General features: G+C 39.6%; 1 protein-coding gene across 4 annotated transcripts in view; it reads right to left on the bottom strand.

Moving 5' to 3' along the window:
- Slit2 (slit guidance ligand 2) overlaps positions 1-11,320 on the bottom strand; it is a 333,688-nt gene extending 322,368 nt beyond the window's left edge. For all 4 annotated transcript variants that reach the window (XM_076864131.2, XM_076864130.2, XM_076864129.2 and 1 more), the window contains exons 1-3: positions 11,142-11,320; positions 8,294-8,365; positions 7,083-7,154 (exon numbers count right to left, since the gene is read on the bottom strand). In XM_076864131.2, coding sequence (XP_076720246.2) covers positions 7,083-7,154; positions 8,294-8,365; positions 11,142-11,320 — 323 coding nt within the window. The remainder of the gene's footprint in view (positions 1-7,082; positions 7,155-8,293; positions 8,366-11,141) is intronic.
- Between the last annotated feature and the right edge of the window lie 6,648 nt (positions 11,321-17,968).

Genomic DNA, 17,968 nt, shown 5'->3' with positions numbered 1-17,968 from the left:
GGTGGAATCTGCCTCCAAGATTCCAAGACTGTCTGGGAATTTTCTGGATGGCATTCCTGGATTGAGAAAGGTGCATGATCTTTCTCCCAGACACTTTATTTTAGAGCAAAGATGAGAAGAAGTCCCAATAAGTGCTCATTCTCTGGTACCAGCTAATTTTGAATTTGACTTTCATTAGAGTGAATGACCTTTCTGTGTCACGCAAAACACCACTGGCCTCTGAAATGCTGATTCTTAACAACCTTAATTTGAAGGACACCTGAACATTATCGACAAGCTTTGTTCTAAATTATCATGTGCTGGCTGCTCCCATGACTGTGACTCTTGTCCTTTCATAGACAATATAGTCTCTTATTTTATTCAACTTCTACGTCAATTTAATTAATATTTGTAATCTTCCATCCAATTTAAAATGTAAAATAAGAACAGTTTTACCAAAGCCAGTGAAAAATTCATGCTTTTTTTCTTACATGTCATTCTCAATGTAGGGTATTTTTGCAACACACTTGGTCTGTAATAAACATCTGATAAATTTGCCTTAGAAAGTTTATCATTTCCAACCTCCTGTTTCTCATACATAAATGGCCAGGAATAGAACTAATTAGTTCCCTATTTTGACCTCTTCTTGGACAAAATTTCCAATTATCTTTTTTTAAATGTTTTTATTCTAATATTTTTAGATCAAGTATTTTAACATTTATCATGCATTACAAAAAACATAAATTTTCAACAGCATTATCAACTTAGCTTGTATTAAATTAACAGTTCTGTATTTTAAGTAGTGATATCAATGATAATTTCATCCCTTGTATTCTGTGCTATAAAGGTCAACTCTTTTTAGTAAAAAAAAAAAAAGGCTGCTTCCTATTTAGTTCTTTTACTTATTCATATTTCTCTACAATTCAAAAAGTTTATGACAAACATTCTGAAACAAAATGTGAAGAATTTGGATTATCTTCATGTCTCTTCTGTTAATCACATAGTACATGCTAACAGAAAATCAAAATGAAATTAACAGTATAATGCATATAGTGTTGCATAATTTTAATATACAGTGCATAAATTTGTTATGCACACACATTAATAGTTAAGATAACATAATTTTTAAGTCAACTTCTGAGAAATAAGAGGTATATTGAAATGCATAATGATAGTTCTTTAGGCACTGTGTGCAAAAAATTTTGTGAAATTGTACACTACCTTACCTAAATCATCTACTACCAGTATAAGCTATTCCATAATATATATCCTTGTTTTAAAGATGAGGAAACTTAAGTTTTTAAAGATGAAGCAAGGTGTCCAAGATCTCATAGGGGAACCATAATTAAGGTTTTTTTTTTTTTTTTAATGTCTCTCTTACCTAATATTTCTGTTTCTAAAAGAGGGAGGGAAAGTTTGTATTTGGTTAGAAAGTATAGTCAACAATACAACTGATATGTATTTGCCTGGTGTTTCAGGAGACACCAGACAGCAGCTGTGAATATTGCAAGGTGCCTATACACAGGAGTTCTAGATAATTCAAAGTCTATGTTCCAACACCAAATCCTAAAACAGCCTCACAAAGCCAGTCTTTCCGAACTGCCTATCTGCATTCAGAGTAGATGGATGCTCAAATTAGGAAAACCAAATATTTTTTTTTTGTAAATGCTATCTTGAAACAATATTTCAATTTTGATAGTACCAGATTATTCCTATTATTATCAAGATTTCATTCTGAAAGTATTTCTACCAATGAATATTCCTTCCAGACCAGCAGATATAACTTTCTTTGAAAAAAAGATTAAAACAATACATATCAAGTCCATGAACAAAAGTCTCATTCTGTGCAAAGTTGGTAAATGCAGTGTAGAAGGCATAACTCAGCCAGAAAGGTATCCATCCAAAAGTAATGAAAAACAGAATAAAATGTAAAATATTTGACATTCACTGCTTCCACAAACACCTTGTAACAGTGCAAACGAAGCTACTCATTTCAAGGGAGGTATAAAAGACAGCATCCAGCAAACACTGTCACAAAGGATGAGCCCAAAACAGATGTGGGAAAAATAAACAGCCTTCCTGCTTCAGAATTTATAAGGGCAAACAGGCCTTCTCACCACAGTTTGACTTCAGAGACCATAAAAACAGGTTGCACAAGAAATCCTCTCAGATGGATTGAATATTCTGCTAAACTTGCAACAGCTCATTTGCATTAAAGCTTTCTATGGCCAGAGTCAGGAAACACAATTTAAAATAGTCCATGTGTATTTATTTTAGAGTATTTTTACCTTATGTAATGTGCACACTCAACCTCTGTTAGTTTGATATATTTCTTTAAAGAGAATTTCTAAGAAAGCAACCACAGTGCCTTTCAACCTAGGTGCAAAGATACCAGAGAACAACTCTTGAAATGAGCTCACATTCCTGTCCAAGGAGAGAGCATGGTTTGTTTGTCCTTACAATAAGAAAAGATATATATTATGTGTTGCCTACAAACTTGTAGGATGAGTCAGAAGAGGGGTTCTTGACATCCTTGATGAACAGGATAAACTGTGCTTTCCTTCAGACCTGTTCCACCACATATTCTCCACTTGAATTCATGTGTAGCAACCCACAACAAAGGCTGTAGAGTGCCAGGGCTCTCAACCTCACCCTGTCACTTGCTTATGAATGGTGTGTTCATGAAAAGAGGACTAATTCAGCACCACCCTGGGAAAAGAAAAGAAATGTGCCCCTTGGATATTCTTTGATTAAAAATACAGTATTTATTCAAAGATAGGCTCTTTGGGAAGAGACTAAGATTTCTCTAAATTAAAATGAATATATTTGATTTGCATCAACTTGTTGGAAATTTTGTTATTTTTGTTTTGTGTTTACTCTGCAGGAACTTTAAAATACTTAACAGGCTTATTTTTCAGGATTCAACATATGGCTACATTTTCAATATTTTAAGGACAAATTTATCCAGAAAAGAAAATGAATAGCCAGAGAAAATTTTAAGGAAAGAAAATGTCATTTTAAATAGAAGAGACTAAAACTGGAAAGATTTAAAGAAATATTTGTCTGAAAAGCACATTGTTAGTGGGAGAAGATGGCACAGTCTGTGTACTGGCCTTTATCACTTCAACAATTTCCTTACTGAAGATTATAAGGTGATTGTAATGTCCAGGAAAAGCCTAATATCCAAGATTTTCCATGGTATGCTCTTGGTCTCTTAATATAAGCTAGACAAACATATCTAAGTTTCATTTTTGCAGTACTGAAGTAACTACCAAAATGTCTTTGGAATGACAGCCTTAAACTTTCTTATACTCTTGCATTTGTGTTATGAAGGAATTTTCAAAAGAGGAAGACGGTTTTCAATAGTGGAACCCTGAAGTATTCTAGCTTGTCAGAAAAAAAAAAAAGGCTGTAAAATATAACTCAATGACTACAAAGCATCATCACAATGGCACATGAATTGTAAATTTATGTAAGCCACAGAATTTTATACCAGCCCACAGAACTTCTGGGTCCCAATGTTACTTTTTTTTAAAAAAAAATACCATCTAGAGAATTATGTACCAGCTGAGAAATATCTTGTATTAGTAATTTTGTCTGGAAAATTTATGTGGATATATAAAGGTATCTTCTAGGAAGTACATGAAAGAAGCATACTTGCTAAGTGTTCTGAATTGTTACTGTAGTTAACTGGTATTTTTTTTTTCCCCTCTTAATTGATTTGTACTGAATTAGCTAGTCATTTAACCACATTAGATTTCTATAGAACTTTCTGATGAAACGACAGGAGATCAGCTAATACAATATAAAAAGGTTTAAAGTACTCAAGGTTTCATTTTTTTTTTCCCAGAAAAACTGGGACCGCTGGCAATACAAAGCCTTTTAGAAAATCTGCCACTGCACGTGGTAGGTCTGGGAGTGTGGTGGCAGAGTGACAAAACAGGAAGTCATGTGTGCTCATGGTGTGTAGGTGCAATTAACTTAGTCCCTTTACAGTGACTCATAACCACATTCTGATGATGACCACATCATCTGATGTCATTTCTAAACAACACAAAGAAGGGAGTGAAAAGGAAACAAAAGGAGAAGGTGGGGAAAAATAAACCAAAGGAAACGGGGAAGGGAGAAAACAATGAGGGGAAGGAAGACATAAAGGAGGGAGAGACTTCCAGGAAGAAAGGGACTAGGAAGGAGACAAGAGGAAGGAAGGATTTCAACATCCATGTACTTCTTGACATTTGGCCTTGAGATTTTAGAATTGCATCCATTCTTTGAAGTAGAAAAATATCTTTCTTTTGTAGCTATACTGCTTTGATTTACAAATAATGGCTTTCTTATTCCATGCTTACATTAAATTCAACTTAACAGGATCCTGCTTCTTACAGATTAAAAAGTTGTATTTATAAAAAGGCATAGATCCTATCTTCTGCTTTCAGATATTTTTTCCCCTCTAGATCAAGTGTAAACTACATCAAAATAAAATAAGAGATAAATATAACTTTGAAATTTTCACAAAAATCATTTACAATTATTTTATCACTTTAAAATGAAAATAATTTAGAACCATACATTACACACAAGTAAAATAAACATTTTTATTTATTTTTTGATCTTCATACAAGGAAAGAAAATTAAATCACTGTTCACTGTATGGATGGTATTTACAACATATGCCTGCACTTATACATCTTTTCATAATTGAGAGTTCCAGTATAAAATCTCACATCTAAATTATTAAAAATCATTTAAGTTTACACAATTCATAGCTAAAGTTAATTCATTGATTACTTCCTGTCTTTCACATTGTCCCTTGCTGTTCTTTGAAAAAGCAAGCAATTTTGTGATGGTAAATGACCCCAATTAAAATAAGGGTATATACCAGAGGCCATAATAATCTGAGAATGATACTCACAAGATAGATTTTTTGTTGTTGTTTTACGTTTTTATTTTTAAAACAATATGCTGAACAAAATTTAAATTTTTTTTGTTTCACAGTAACTTGAATGCATTCCTTAGTAAAACTGCTTGCCATTTAATGTATTTAAAAAATAAATATTTGAAAAGTGTATCCACAATGTTCCTAAGAAATGGTTTTGAATTCCAGAGTCCCAAGGAGATGAATTGGCTGTCAGATAACAATGTGCTTCCATCAGATGGACTTGGCAGTTGTAAACAAAAGGAATTTTTCTCAGCTTTTCCTCACAAATATGAAATATTTGCTCTCAGCCAACAGCTGGGGTGATTTAAAGAAGTCCTGCATATATATTAGTTTTCATTCAAAATTACAAATTCTCCTCCCACTCTGAAACATCTGACTTAGTCTTAGTAGAACAGAAAATTGTTCTGAGATGAAGTGACATTCCCAGAGGAAGGCAAAGTCAAAAAATAGTACCACTTACAACTCTAATCAAATTTCAGATCATGCAGCGTCTGGTTAATAATTTTTAGGAAAAGTTAATTTAGTCAAGATGAAAGTTCAAATGATATTTGGAAGTGGCTTGAAAAATAACCAGAAAGTGTGTTTTCTTCTAGTCTTAAAATATTTACAATATAACCAAAGTAGAGGCTGCAGGAAAAACCATTAAGACTCATTCTATGATTCAAAATTGTTTAAAAACCAAGGTATAGATGCTTCTTTGTGACTGCTAGAAGTTATTCTTGCAAAACTGTATATATATATATACAATTATGAAATTTTCTGTTCATTTATATGATTATATCAATATTTTAAAAATAGATGGATTAAAGATAAATTTGTGAGTTAGTCACAAAGCCTATGAATGCTTCAAATAATAAATAATTTCAGAATAATTTTATGTATTTAGACATAGGTTATGAATTTATGAACTTTACTATGAATTCAACCAAATATTTATCTTGTTTTTACTTTCCCCCAAAACTAGCTCAAAGTAGTGTTTTAATTTATTTTGAACTCTACAATTATATTCCCCATATTTCAATATTTATCATGGCCAAGTTTTATAATAAATATAGTACATATTTCTGTGTTTTACTTAAAGTCATAAAAATGAAATCTATGCATTTATAAATATCTCAGAAGATGACGAGTCATTTTTCAACTTATGGACAATTACACAGAATTAACTTCTGCCTTTGGGCCTAGTGAATAAGACTGTGTTTTCTGCTTAAAGTGAATATATTTTGTTATTTGAAATAAGAGTGTTATTTGTATATAAAGTGACTATTAAATCAGATGTGAAAACTGTTAAATAATTGTTACTACTTTTAGTAAATCTGTTACTTGTCCTGAGAATACAAACCTACTAAAGTGGAATAATCAAGATCTATGAGACATGAAATCACATTTCAAATTACAAAGTCTGTAATTTTTTTTCTATTTCAGATAGAGGTTTTGTCTGATGTAAATGTATACTGTGAACCTAAAAAAAAATCCTCAAGTAATAAATATAAATCCATTAAGAATTTGTGTCTAAAAAACAGATTTTAATTTGAAGGTTACATTTAATTTTGGAAAAACAAAGGTCAATGTTAAATGACTACACATTGATAACAGATCTTACTTTGGTAATCTTTCTTATTTCCCAAAAGGAATATTTGAAAAGCTACTATAGCATAACAAAATAAAGCTGTGAATAACAATTATTAATAATGTCCACTCTAATGATAAAAAGTTAAATCATCATCAGAAAAAAATATAACATCACTAATGACACACCAAGTAACATCATATAAATTAAAATTACTATCAGAAAAACATCCCTTCCATATGTACTATTAATAGGAACAAAAGGTCCACCTCTCTTCCTGCATAGGCAAGCAAACAAATCAGATGAACAAATAAGAAAAACATATATGTACATCTTTCAGTACCAAAGCAATGGTTATCAAGTATATAAACATCTCAGAAAAGTAAATTTGTGTTTTATTACAAATTAATATCCTATATCCAGAAACTCTACTTGTTGTAAATTTGTCTGAAAACCACTTACTCATCTCCCCCCCCCATTTTTTTTGCAAGCTTTTTAAAACGAAAACATGAAATTGAAGACATAAGCCTTGAAATTCAAGTGTTTGTAAAAATACAGTCATGTTGTCATGAGTTTGGAATTGAAAATACTTACAGTCTCTCTAGTTCTTTAAGATCCTGGAATGCTCCTCTTTCAATGGTGGTAATCTTGTTCTCCATAAGCTGACTGAAATGAAAAAAAAAAAAATGTAACATGCTTCTTAATGTTACCATCTAAGTCAATTTCAATTCAGCAACTGAAAATTTATAACCTCTTTCTCTCTTTAAAGTTAGATTTCGCTCTGCTTTGAGAACTAGGAGCAAATTTAATAGTGATATATGTGAAAGAACTCATGGAGAAGAAAAAGCATCCACATCACAAAACTTTTACAGAAACATTAAAGCAGTTTCTCACTAAATTTACTATTCAAACTCTAAACCTTAAATATAACAGAAGAGCAGTGAAATTGCAGCTTTGATAGCTGTTTTTGGTATGCTGATTTTCAACTGTGTTCTTAACTACAGTAATTCATCATACACATATTCAATTATGACTTATGGACACCCATCAGCAACCAAAATATTTCATAAGGGCCAAAATATGTTTTAAAAATTGAACACTGGGTATATAGAGGTCAAATTATATGACCTTTAAGACATAAATATATACAATCTTGTGGGAGAAAACAAGTTTATGTAGCATTGACTTGGAGTAATGGTTTATTCACAGCTAAATTAACCCACTAAGTAAAGAAGTAATCATAGTGCAACTATTTTATGTAAGCTACAAAGATATTAAGGGTAAGGAAATTAACTGAAAATATAACTAATGATGCTTTTTTATAGATAAACATTTTTCTACCTAAGCTCTGTTAAAAAGATGGATGGCTTGATTTTAATGTTAGAAATTACTTTTTCTTAGAAAACAAGTCTAAATATTTTTAGCTCAATAATATTAAAACACAGATCTACCTGAGTTTTTCAAGTTAATCTCAAACACTAAAATATCAGATGTCCCACATTATTTATTCACACTATGAAAGCGACTATTCTACAAGTTTATATGCATAAGGCACTTAGGGTATGATAAAACAGTCTTAGGGTCATTTCTAAAACACTGTTTCTATGGCATGTGTCCAAACTTAAAATAAAAGCCCAAATTTTTACTAAAAGTTGTGCTTTTAGTAAAATACATAAAGAAACCAAGGCCTTTACATTTTTAAAATTTCTGTCATTGGAAAGGTTTGAAAAACTGATACTATTAACAATTCTCAAAGTGCAATCTTCAATACAATACAATTCCCCATATTACAGAAGAACACTTACAGAACTCTTAAGTGTCTAAGGCCCACAAAATCTGTCTTCGTAATCCGTGTGATGTTATTTCCATTCAAATCCCTAAGAGACAACCAGAAAATGAAAGCTCCATTTTATTTCTATTAACTTAGTTAAGCAAAGTTAAATTTAAAGTAGGTTTGAACTTTTAAGCCTAAGACTAAATTAGTGTATGGTTTAGAAAACAAATGGGAGAGAGAAGGGGGCAACCACAACCTTTGAAATAATATTGCATAAATGCTCAAGTTTACAAAGTTCATCCTGGCTGGCCCACGATGACAAGAAAATGAAGTAATTGTATTATCATGAAAATTGTTCTTTTGGTGTGTGTGTGTGTGTGTGTGTGTGTGTGTGTGTGTGTGGTTTGTGTGTGCTTTTAATTTTTGCTTTTATAAGAATGTGTGTGTCAAATTCACAGGTATTCTGTTATTTTCCTATTACTGGAGTTCCCCTCAGAAAGTTAAAGGAATTATTTTCTCATACTATTCAAGAACAAAGTTTTAAAAGCTAGAAAGAACACTATCCTTCTGGGAGCATGGTGGCTAAACTTCCTAAGGTAAAGAAGAAAGTTAGAGGGCCATCAAAAGAAATGCACTTCAAAGACCTGCATTTACTTTCCAACAATTCTATGTTTGTATGAAAACTAAACTCTTCATTTGCAGCTCAGGGAACCCCGCTGTGATTGTAAAGCGAAAACTACTAGCGGGGGCAATAATGGAAGTGGTATTCAGGCCCTAACATTTTTGTTCAGATTTCAGCACCACTTTTCCTTCAAGAGTCACAACCCCACCCCCACCCCCCCTTTTTATTTCTGGCACCTCAGGTCAAGATCTAAACTTGCCCTGCCTCCAATCATTTCAAGTAAAACCAGCTTCTGCTGAGGTTCGAATGTTCTCCTGCAAGGTCCTAAATTCTCTCTTACTTTCGTCCTAAAAACTTCATGTTTGAAATATGTATTTTAAGTTTTTACTTTGTCAATGATAGAATTTTATTAGACAACACTGACTATACTATTTTCTGAAACCTCTTTAAAAATCCCCTTACAGGGATTTTTTATTTTCCCAAGGATCCAAACCCAATTGTCATCCCCCCCCCCCCCCCAGTGCATTCCCTTTTGGTTGAGTAAGACACGTTAGTGCTTACACTGTAAACTAATTGGAACAGCATGAAATGACAAGTACAAAAACAGAATTCTGCATTACTTTCCTTCAATTTTTGCCTATTTCTACACGCTGAGCAAAGTCTCATTAAGTTGTTCCGAAAATCGTCGGGGTCCTTTATTGGCTATTCGATATAACACGGAATCCCTACCTCCCACCCGAGGCAAATGTCGAGAATCACATCTTGATGAGGCAACCCTGGTAAGGCCCAACTTGCGCAGCACTAAGGGTTTGGGGTGGATGAAGAAAAAGAGTAGGGGGCGACCCAGTAAGGCTGGGGGACAGATGAGCCTTTCCAAAAGAAGAAAGGGCTCAACTTGGCCTTTAAAGCAGAGGCCAGAGAGATGGATTAGATAAGAAGGGCGACTCAAGGCGCTGCAGACTGCGCTGGTGCAGAAGTGCGAATCTGAGGGCGTCCTCTCCGCAGTTCATGGCCCTCACACCCAGAGGGAAAGAGGCCACGGGAGCGGAGTCCCAGCGCACTGGTCCCCATCGCCCTCACCCGCCCGGCCCACGCGCCACAGTGAGAGCACTAGCGCGCCTAGGGCGCTCGGGCGACTGGGGCGGCGGCTCGGCATTCACAAAGAGAATGGCCTCCATGCTCCGCTTCCCTGAACTCGGGAAGCGCCCCACCAGGAGCGCGTGGGCCGTCAACGCCGGGACTGCGTTTACTTCTTCATTAGAGACCAGCAGAGGCAGGAAGGCGGGGATGTCTGTGGGCACCAGAGCGCGAAGAGGGGCAGAAAGAGGGGCTGCTGCCACGTGAAGGGACGCAGAAACTGCCAGAAAGGTGGACAGGGGGACAGGGGCTCAGCAGGAAGAGCCCGAGGGGGCGGCCAAGGCCAGCCGGGTCGCCTAAGCAGTCTGATCTATCTGCGCTGGTTCAGGTTTGGAGAACCAGTACACTAACTTCACTTAAACCTTGGGACGCGGGTCTCCGCTGCGGTTGCCTGCTTGGAAGAGTCCCTTGGGGCCCGCTACCTCCGCCTCCTCCGGGCAGAAGTAGAGGGCAGGGGAGGGGTGGGGGGGAGTAGCAGGGGGCTGCGCACCGCCACTAAGCCAACTGTGGCCCTACTGGGGCACCCTTCCTGCCTGACAGTAATATCCCAGGACACCCCATGACCCTTTCTCCCCTCCCTTCTTTCCCGGGAGGGGAACACAAAGACAGGGAGCCTAAGTTTCTCTCTTTGAGCCCCCTGCCATCTCCTCCACGCCAACCCGGGGGAGCGGGGGGGGACAAGAGGGGGCCTCATCCTAAAACTGACCTAAGAATGTTTGCAACAGCAAGGTGACTCTTTATAAGGAATCTGAAAACAAAGTCGTGTCTCCTAGCCTGGGGCATCTTCTCATACTTGTTCCCTAGCTCCCATCCGCACAGCCCCGAACAACTCGTCCACAAGAGGCTGCTAGTGGCAGTGGCGGGACAAGAGCTGGGAAAAGGGACCAAATGCAGCTGCCAGCAGACCCGCCCCTCCCTAGGTAGTCACCCTTTCCTGGGCAGTGCCTTCCAGTACTTGGCCCTCCAGGAGGGCCCAACCCAGGATGAGCGATCTGGAGAGCCAGTGAGGCTTCAACAGGCACAAGTCCCAGGTCCCTGTATTGCTGGATCACTTCAGGTTCCCAGCAAAGCGTGCGCTACCGCGATGGGGAGAAGGGGAGGGCGAAGAACCCATACTCACAGTCTCTCTGTGTTGCGGGGTATATTCCTGGGTACACTGCGCAGTGCCAACCCGTGACAGTCCACAGTGCTGCCCGAGCAGGAGCACTGCGCCGGGCACGCCTGCGGCGCCACCTTGTTCAGGACCGCCAACACTAACCCCAGCGACAGGGACAGCGTCTGCCAGCCAATGCCGCGCATCTTCCCCCGCCGCCTCCTGGCTTGCTGGCGTTGGGGATTTCTCTTTAGCTCGCTGCTCCGACGGAACGGTGCAGTGTCTGAGGCCCAGTGCTTGGCGCGGGATTAGCAACCCAGAGTGCCCGGGGAAATGTGCACAAAATAATATGGATCAGTAATAATTAATATTCAAGGCAGGAGAGCCGGAACGGGCTCCTGCCTTCCCCTTCCCTCACACCCTCTTGTAGCAGGGCAGGAACTCCGTGGGCAACTTTCGAACCTGAAGATCAATGGCCTGGCCAAGGCTGCAAGGAGACCCCAAGAGCAGTGGGGGAGGAAATCACACGTTTTCTGTCGCTGAAGAAACCACTAAGCGGTAAAAGAGCTGAGACTTCCTAGGACTGTGAAGATGCAAAGGACGGCTGCCAGGGGGGAGAGTGAGATGATACTCAGATCCCACACACTGCTCTACAATTTCGATTCCAGTGGGGCTGGGAGAAGTGCGAGGAGGAAGAGGGGCGCTCAGTAGTAATGGTGGTCTTGATCAAAGTGGACTCCTTGAAGCTAGAAGGCGCAGAAGCCCTTCGGGCCCGGAGCGGAGCGCGCCAAGCAACTGGGCATGGCGCGCGGGGGCGCACCGGGCGTTTGTGCAGCCCAGGGGACTGGGGGCGGCGCTGCAGGGCGCAGGGCTCGGTTCACTCACGCGGCCTCTCCCCAGCCTGCTGCTCAGCGGTAGCCCCTACCGGTCCTCGCAATCTCCCGACAGCCAAGGATGGTTTGCAAACACACATGTACTTCGCTGAAGGATGTCTCGGCAATCCCGCCTCCCGCCCAGCGTCCTTGGCGACGCTCTGCACCAGGGCCTGCCCTGAGGTCACACAGAAAGACAAAAGGGCAGTAGGACCGCTGCAGCGGGACAGGAATATCCACTAGTCAAAATCTCAGCAAAGGAAATCCAAGAAGCCAAGTTTAGCACTAGAGCTCCAGAGAAGGTGAAACAGGCACTGACTAGCGCAGGACTTGCAAGAAGGCAGGCCGGAAGGAGGGGAAAGGCAAAGGCCAAGGTGTTCACGACCCGGGCCCTGCTAGTTTGTCTGGAGGACAGCTAGGTGGCAAGCGGGAGGGTGGGATCCGCTACTCCAGGTAGAGCCCAGGCGATAGCTGAATGGCAATGTGTGTGCGCGCGCGTGTCAGCCCCTCTCGTCTCCCGGATACGCTGCAGCTCCGTGGCAGACACCTGATGGCAAAGGTGGAAGAAACAACAGCCAGCTCCAAGCGGGCGCAGCTTCTCTCTCGCCCCTTGGCAGCCTCCCACAAGTGGGTTCTCCTTCTCAAAGTGCAGGAACTTTTCCCAGGTTTGGGATACCGTCTCCCACCTCCACAGTAGCAGTCCTCTCGCCGACGTTTGAGACACCACCCGGCTCCAGATGCTGCACCTGACTCGGCGGCTACAGTCCAGGGCAGTCCTTCCTTCCTGTCTGCCTCCTGCCCTCTCCCGGCTGCTTTCTCTGCCTCCCGCTCCCTGGAGGGAGGTAAGAGAGAGGAAAGGCGGCGACAGAGAGCGGGGTCTGCCGCTCTGGAGCCCCTGGCAAGTGTCTAAACAATAGGACAGACGCAGCAGCCTAAGTCTCGCTGAGCTGCTGAAAGGTGGGTTGTTGTTGTTATGAGTAGTTCGCTCCTGCTGCCAGGCGCTGAGCGCAGCCGAACAAAAACCTAGCCCGCGCCTCAGGAGCCGGCTGCTGGTCCCCGGACGCTCCCCTTTCTCCTCAGCACTCCCGCTGAGCCTGGAAAGCTCCGCAGCTCTGGCCTGCGCCTGGGAGCCTCGGCGCTCCCATCACTCGCTGCCGCCGCCTCCTCCTTTTTTTAACCACCTTCTGCCGCAGCCACAGCCACCACCAACCTCCGCCGTCCAGGCGCTTCCCAAATAAATAACCTCAAGTCCGAAGTTAAGCTGGCGCGGGCCTTATATAGCCGCCTGAACCCCCACCCCTTGGGCCCCGCCCCGCGAGGTCCGGCCCCGCCCACTGGCTGCGCGCGGGGAGCCCGCACCTCGTAGGGGAGAGGTGAGGCCCCGGCTGCAAGCGCCAGGCGGAGGCGGCGGCGGGCGGGCGCGTTCCCGTGCGTCCTGGCTCGCGCCCTAGCTCCCACGCTCGGGCAAAGTTTGCGGTGGGAAGGAGGCTCCTGGGCCCCCGCCTCCAACTCTTTGGCCCCAGAGATGACCTGGGCTTGGAGATAGTGGTTCTCAGCAGGAGAATGGGGAGAGGGCGGCTTTGAACGCGGCTCATAAATAAACAGCTTTGCCAGTGCCGCTGCTGCAGCTTTTGCCACGGGATCCTAAGGGGGCTGCTCAGTGCTTGCAACACAGCAAAGGAAAGACAGAGATTGAGATTTAAAATTAAAAAAAAAAAATTAAATCCTACCGAAATAGATCTGCCTGCGCTCACAGACACACACATGTGTATTTTTGGGAGCTTAAAAGTTCAGTTTTTGCAAGTTGGAAAATGATGTTTTGCAACCCTCTTCTTTACATTCCCATTTCCAAGCCACCCCCTTCCATTTAACCCTTTCTTTATAGTCACACACAACAACAGGAGGTTCAATTGACATCTTGAATACATAAAACGCTCCCCAAACTCCTAGGGCTTGAATGTGCCTGTATGATTTTACTCTCTTAGGAGGCAAAGGAGGGTAAAAAATAAATCCTTAGCAACATAGATTGTACCAGAAGGTTTCTTTTATTTCAGGGGAGTTCTAGATATTTTTTTTTTTTTCCAAACTGTTTGAAAGAGAATTTCCTTGTTTCTTCTTTAGTGTGATGTGTGTCTGGCAACAGATAACTCTCTCCAGCTTCCCCGGAAAAGGAAAAAAAAAAAAAAAAAAAAAACACAATGTCACCATAGGTTTCAAATGACCTCTAAATGAGTCAGCTCCTTCACTTGAATTTAAAATGTATCATCTCATTCTTTCTCTTACTCTCATTCCACCTTTGAAATGCTTTCACAGAAATCTGTGCATGCTTCCAGATAAATGGCAACTTTTTAGTGATTATTTGTATAATCATCTGTTATTCTCTTGAAAGCTGAAAGACCTGCCGACTCACTTGGCATTTTTAGCATATAGCAATATGTCTAGCATATAGTAGGTATCCTGATAATTAACTATTTTTTTTAACCCAAGAACATATTCAACCTGAAATCTCTCTAATATCCTCATTATTTTTTTTCTATTTAAATATTACAAAATATCATAAAGTTCCCTCTACCTATATCATTTGCTGGCCCTGGAAAACTAAGTCTCTTTGAACATGGTTCCAAAGACAGGGTACCCATTCAAAAACTAAATTGGAACTCATGATTACTCCTTTGAATGCCATTGATTTATATTGCTGCATTCTGTTAAAGACTTCAAAACATTTAACATTTATTAACTTGTCCTTCTAGATTTTAGCCTAAAGGTCTGTTATGTAACTTCCTTGTGAGAGAGGAGAAGCCACAGTTACATTTCTTGCAAGGAAAAGGAGATTCAGAACAAGTACCTGTCGTTGAGTATCTTCCCCCCAGTGAATGTTCTATAGTCTGTACCATTAAATTATGTGGTTAAGATGCATTTACTGATACACTAATTAATTTAATTTCACAGCTTTAATATCTCATTGGCAATGAGATGTATTTGTGTTCAACTTTATCAGCCACATAGAATCATGTTCTGCAGCATTTTAATCACAAGAACAGATCCTGCATTCCAAATATTCATAAATGTTATTGATATTATTGCATAAGTGAGACACTTAGATAGGAGCTCAAGTTTGACTCTCTCTCTGGATCACTTTACACTCTGTATATTTAAAAAAAACAACAAAAAACAAAAAACAAAACAAGGAGATGAAAGTAACATTCACAGTAATATGCCCATAGAAACATCTTTACTAGTTGATGCAAATTTATGTAAGAAGATATGTCCAATGAATTTAATCAAAAAGAGAATGTAACAAATTCCTGAGAGGTATGGTGCATGAATGTTTTTGTGTCATCAGCTTTTCAGTTAATAAAAGGAACTTACACATGAGTGACCAGGTTTCTCATTTTTTAAAATGTTACTGTATTATTCCTTCAGTATTACTGCAGGATGTTTGTTGGAGGCCTTGTATGCTTCGATAATTTTAACTTCTAGGTCTTAATTCTTTCTCCATTATTATGCTCCCAAATGAGTTCTGAGTTTCCCTTTGACTATTACAGCCATCTCTGAAGAAAGCCTTATGTGGTGCCTCTTGTCACCACATGAGGTCTCTATAAATCCTGACCTGGATTAAATAGAAGTGGAATCCACTACAGTCAACATTCGAGTCTCCTATTAGCTGGAGGGGGAAAAAATCCAGTAGCCAGAATAATTTTAGAAACTATTTAGACACTTAAAATTCACATAGTGAAAAAAAAATTCCACCCCTCTTTTTGGCAAGGGGGTGGGAAGAAAAAGATAGTAAATTGGGAAATATGGGAAAAGGGAGTAAGGGAAAAAATTGGTGAAAAAGAGGTAAATATGAGTGAAAATTATAGCTTCCCTTTGTTTAAGCAAAGGTAGAAAATACTAAGAGTATTGATTAATTTCAAGAAATTCACACAATAATTCTTAACTGTCTTTGTGCTACCATTTTCCATCATTGCAAAATGTACTTAATTATCTAATTTTTCTCAACATATTTCATTGGTAATGTAGACATTATCACAGAGATTAAGATTAAACTAAAAAAATTTGGGGCCTACTAAGTACCAAACCATTTGATAGAGTTAGAGCCACAGTACATCCTGGATGGTTGCTGTTGTACTACCATCCAGGAAAGGATCTGGGTATGCACCCAAGGCACAGCTGATTAAATAGCAGAGCTGTAAACAGAGCCTACTTTCTTTGGCCCCAAAACTCAATTAGTTCTCCTTCACTGAAATGCGTTTGTAAATTCTCTGAAATTCTCGGGGGTCAAGGAATCCTATAGGGAATGTACATGACTCTGTGACACCTGTTTAAGGGAGCAGTGCAGAGCTTAATCTCACAGCACCAGCTCTCCAAGGGTACTGAAACCCAACCTGGTTCTGCAGAGAACTTCAGCTGGGAGAGTATTGTCTAGGTCAGTGGTTCTCAAAGTTTGGTCCCTTGACCAGCAGCCTTAGGCAGCGGCTGTAACTGGAAAAGCAAATTCTTAGTCTCTTCCTCAGACTCACAGAATCAGAAATACTGGCAGCGGAGGACAGAAGTCTGTGTTCTAACAACCCCTCCAAGTTGTTTTAATGGTGCATGGAGTTTGAGAACACCTGCTCAAGAGCAACTCTGTGATTGTAAATGGGTCACTTGAAGCATGGGGAATGAAGAAGCAATGAATGAGCATCAGTAGAGTGGGTTTCCACTTCTCATTTCACAGCTTGATAAGTGCACATTCCTGATAACCTCTAGGGGGCACCAAAATGTTTTCATGTACAACCCCACAGAGGTAACAAGACCATAGTCATTTTCAAGGAAATAGCCTTCAAAAGTAGAGATTTCTAGCAACTTGCCCTAGTTAGTATGCCTCAACCAAAAATTTATTATACTTATAGACTTTTCCCCCAATTTAATACTATTTATAATGGAAATGATTCCTGCTTTTCATAAGTATTATGAAGATTAAGATAATATCCACTGATCTACCAGAGTTGGGTGCTTATTAAGTAACAGGTTTTACAGCCAGGCACAGTGGCACATTCCTGTAATCCTAGTGACTTGGGAGGCTGGGGCAGGAGAATAGAAAGTTTTAGACCAGATTCAGCAACTTAATAAGGATCTCGGTGAGACCTTGTTTTAAAATAAAGAAAGCCAGGGATGTAACTCAATGGTGAAGTGCCCCCTGAGTTCAATCCCCAGTACTAAAATAAATAAATAAATAAATAAATAATAGTATTATTTTGTGATTCCTATTACTATTGTATTGATAAGTGAAATTTTTCCTAAATATTTCCCTAAATATCTTCTTACACGAATAGATTATATATTTCCATTAAATATCACTATGATCTTATAGTAACTATATTTTTGTAAAGAATTCAGGGAAGTTGGGCTGACAGCTATACTTTTAGGAGTAGAAGAACAACTCAATATGATCAAGCCCTGCACAGGCCCAGGGTTCCAGGAACAAAAGAGTGGAGATGGATGTACCTAGTTTTATGATATTTGTGTCTCACAATATAAACCACTCTTTTGAAGGATTGAAATTGGTTCCCCAATCTCATAATAAAATAGTTTGTTGGTTGTGCAGTTAAATTAAAATGAAAGTTCTGAATGTTGATCTCTGGTAAGTGGGGATGCTTGAGTAGCTATGGATGTACCACCTAGATTTTAGGTTTTCTATGTGTTTAACTTTAGTTTTTTTATGTGTTTAGTTTTTTTGTGTGTTTAACGTTGGCATTAAACACCTTGTGTATATGTTATTTAACACTGACAACAATCCCTTCTAAGAGACTATTTTTATCCCCCACTTATAGTAGAGAAAACTGAGACTCACATGAGTTCACTCAGTTGTCCATGTTTATACAGCTAGAAAGCAGCAAAGAAGGAACCAGAATTCCAGTTGGCCTCCAAACTCCATTTAACAAACAGTGTAATACACTGCCTCTCAAATTCTGACTCAAGTGTACTGTGCAATGACTT

This window comes from Callospermophilus lateralis, chromosome 8, assembly GCF_048772815.1.
Source record: "Callospermophilus lateralis isolate mCalLat2 chromosome 8, mCalLat2.hap1, whole genome shotgun sequence".
NCBI classification, from domain to species: domain Eukaryota; kingdom Metazoa; phylum Chordata; class Mammalia; order Rodentia; family Sciuridae; genus Callospermophilus; species Callospermophilus lateralis.
Note: the sequence above shows the minus strand (reverse complement) of the source record. Positions and strands in the feature narration are given on the sequence as shown.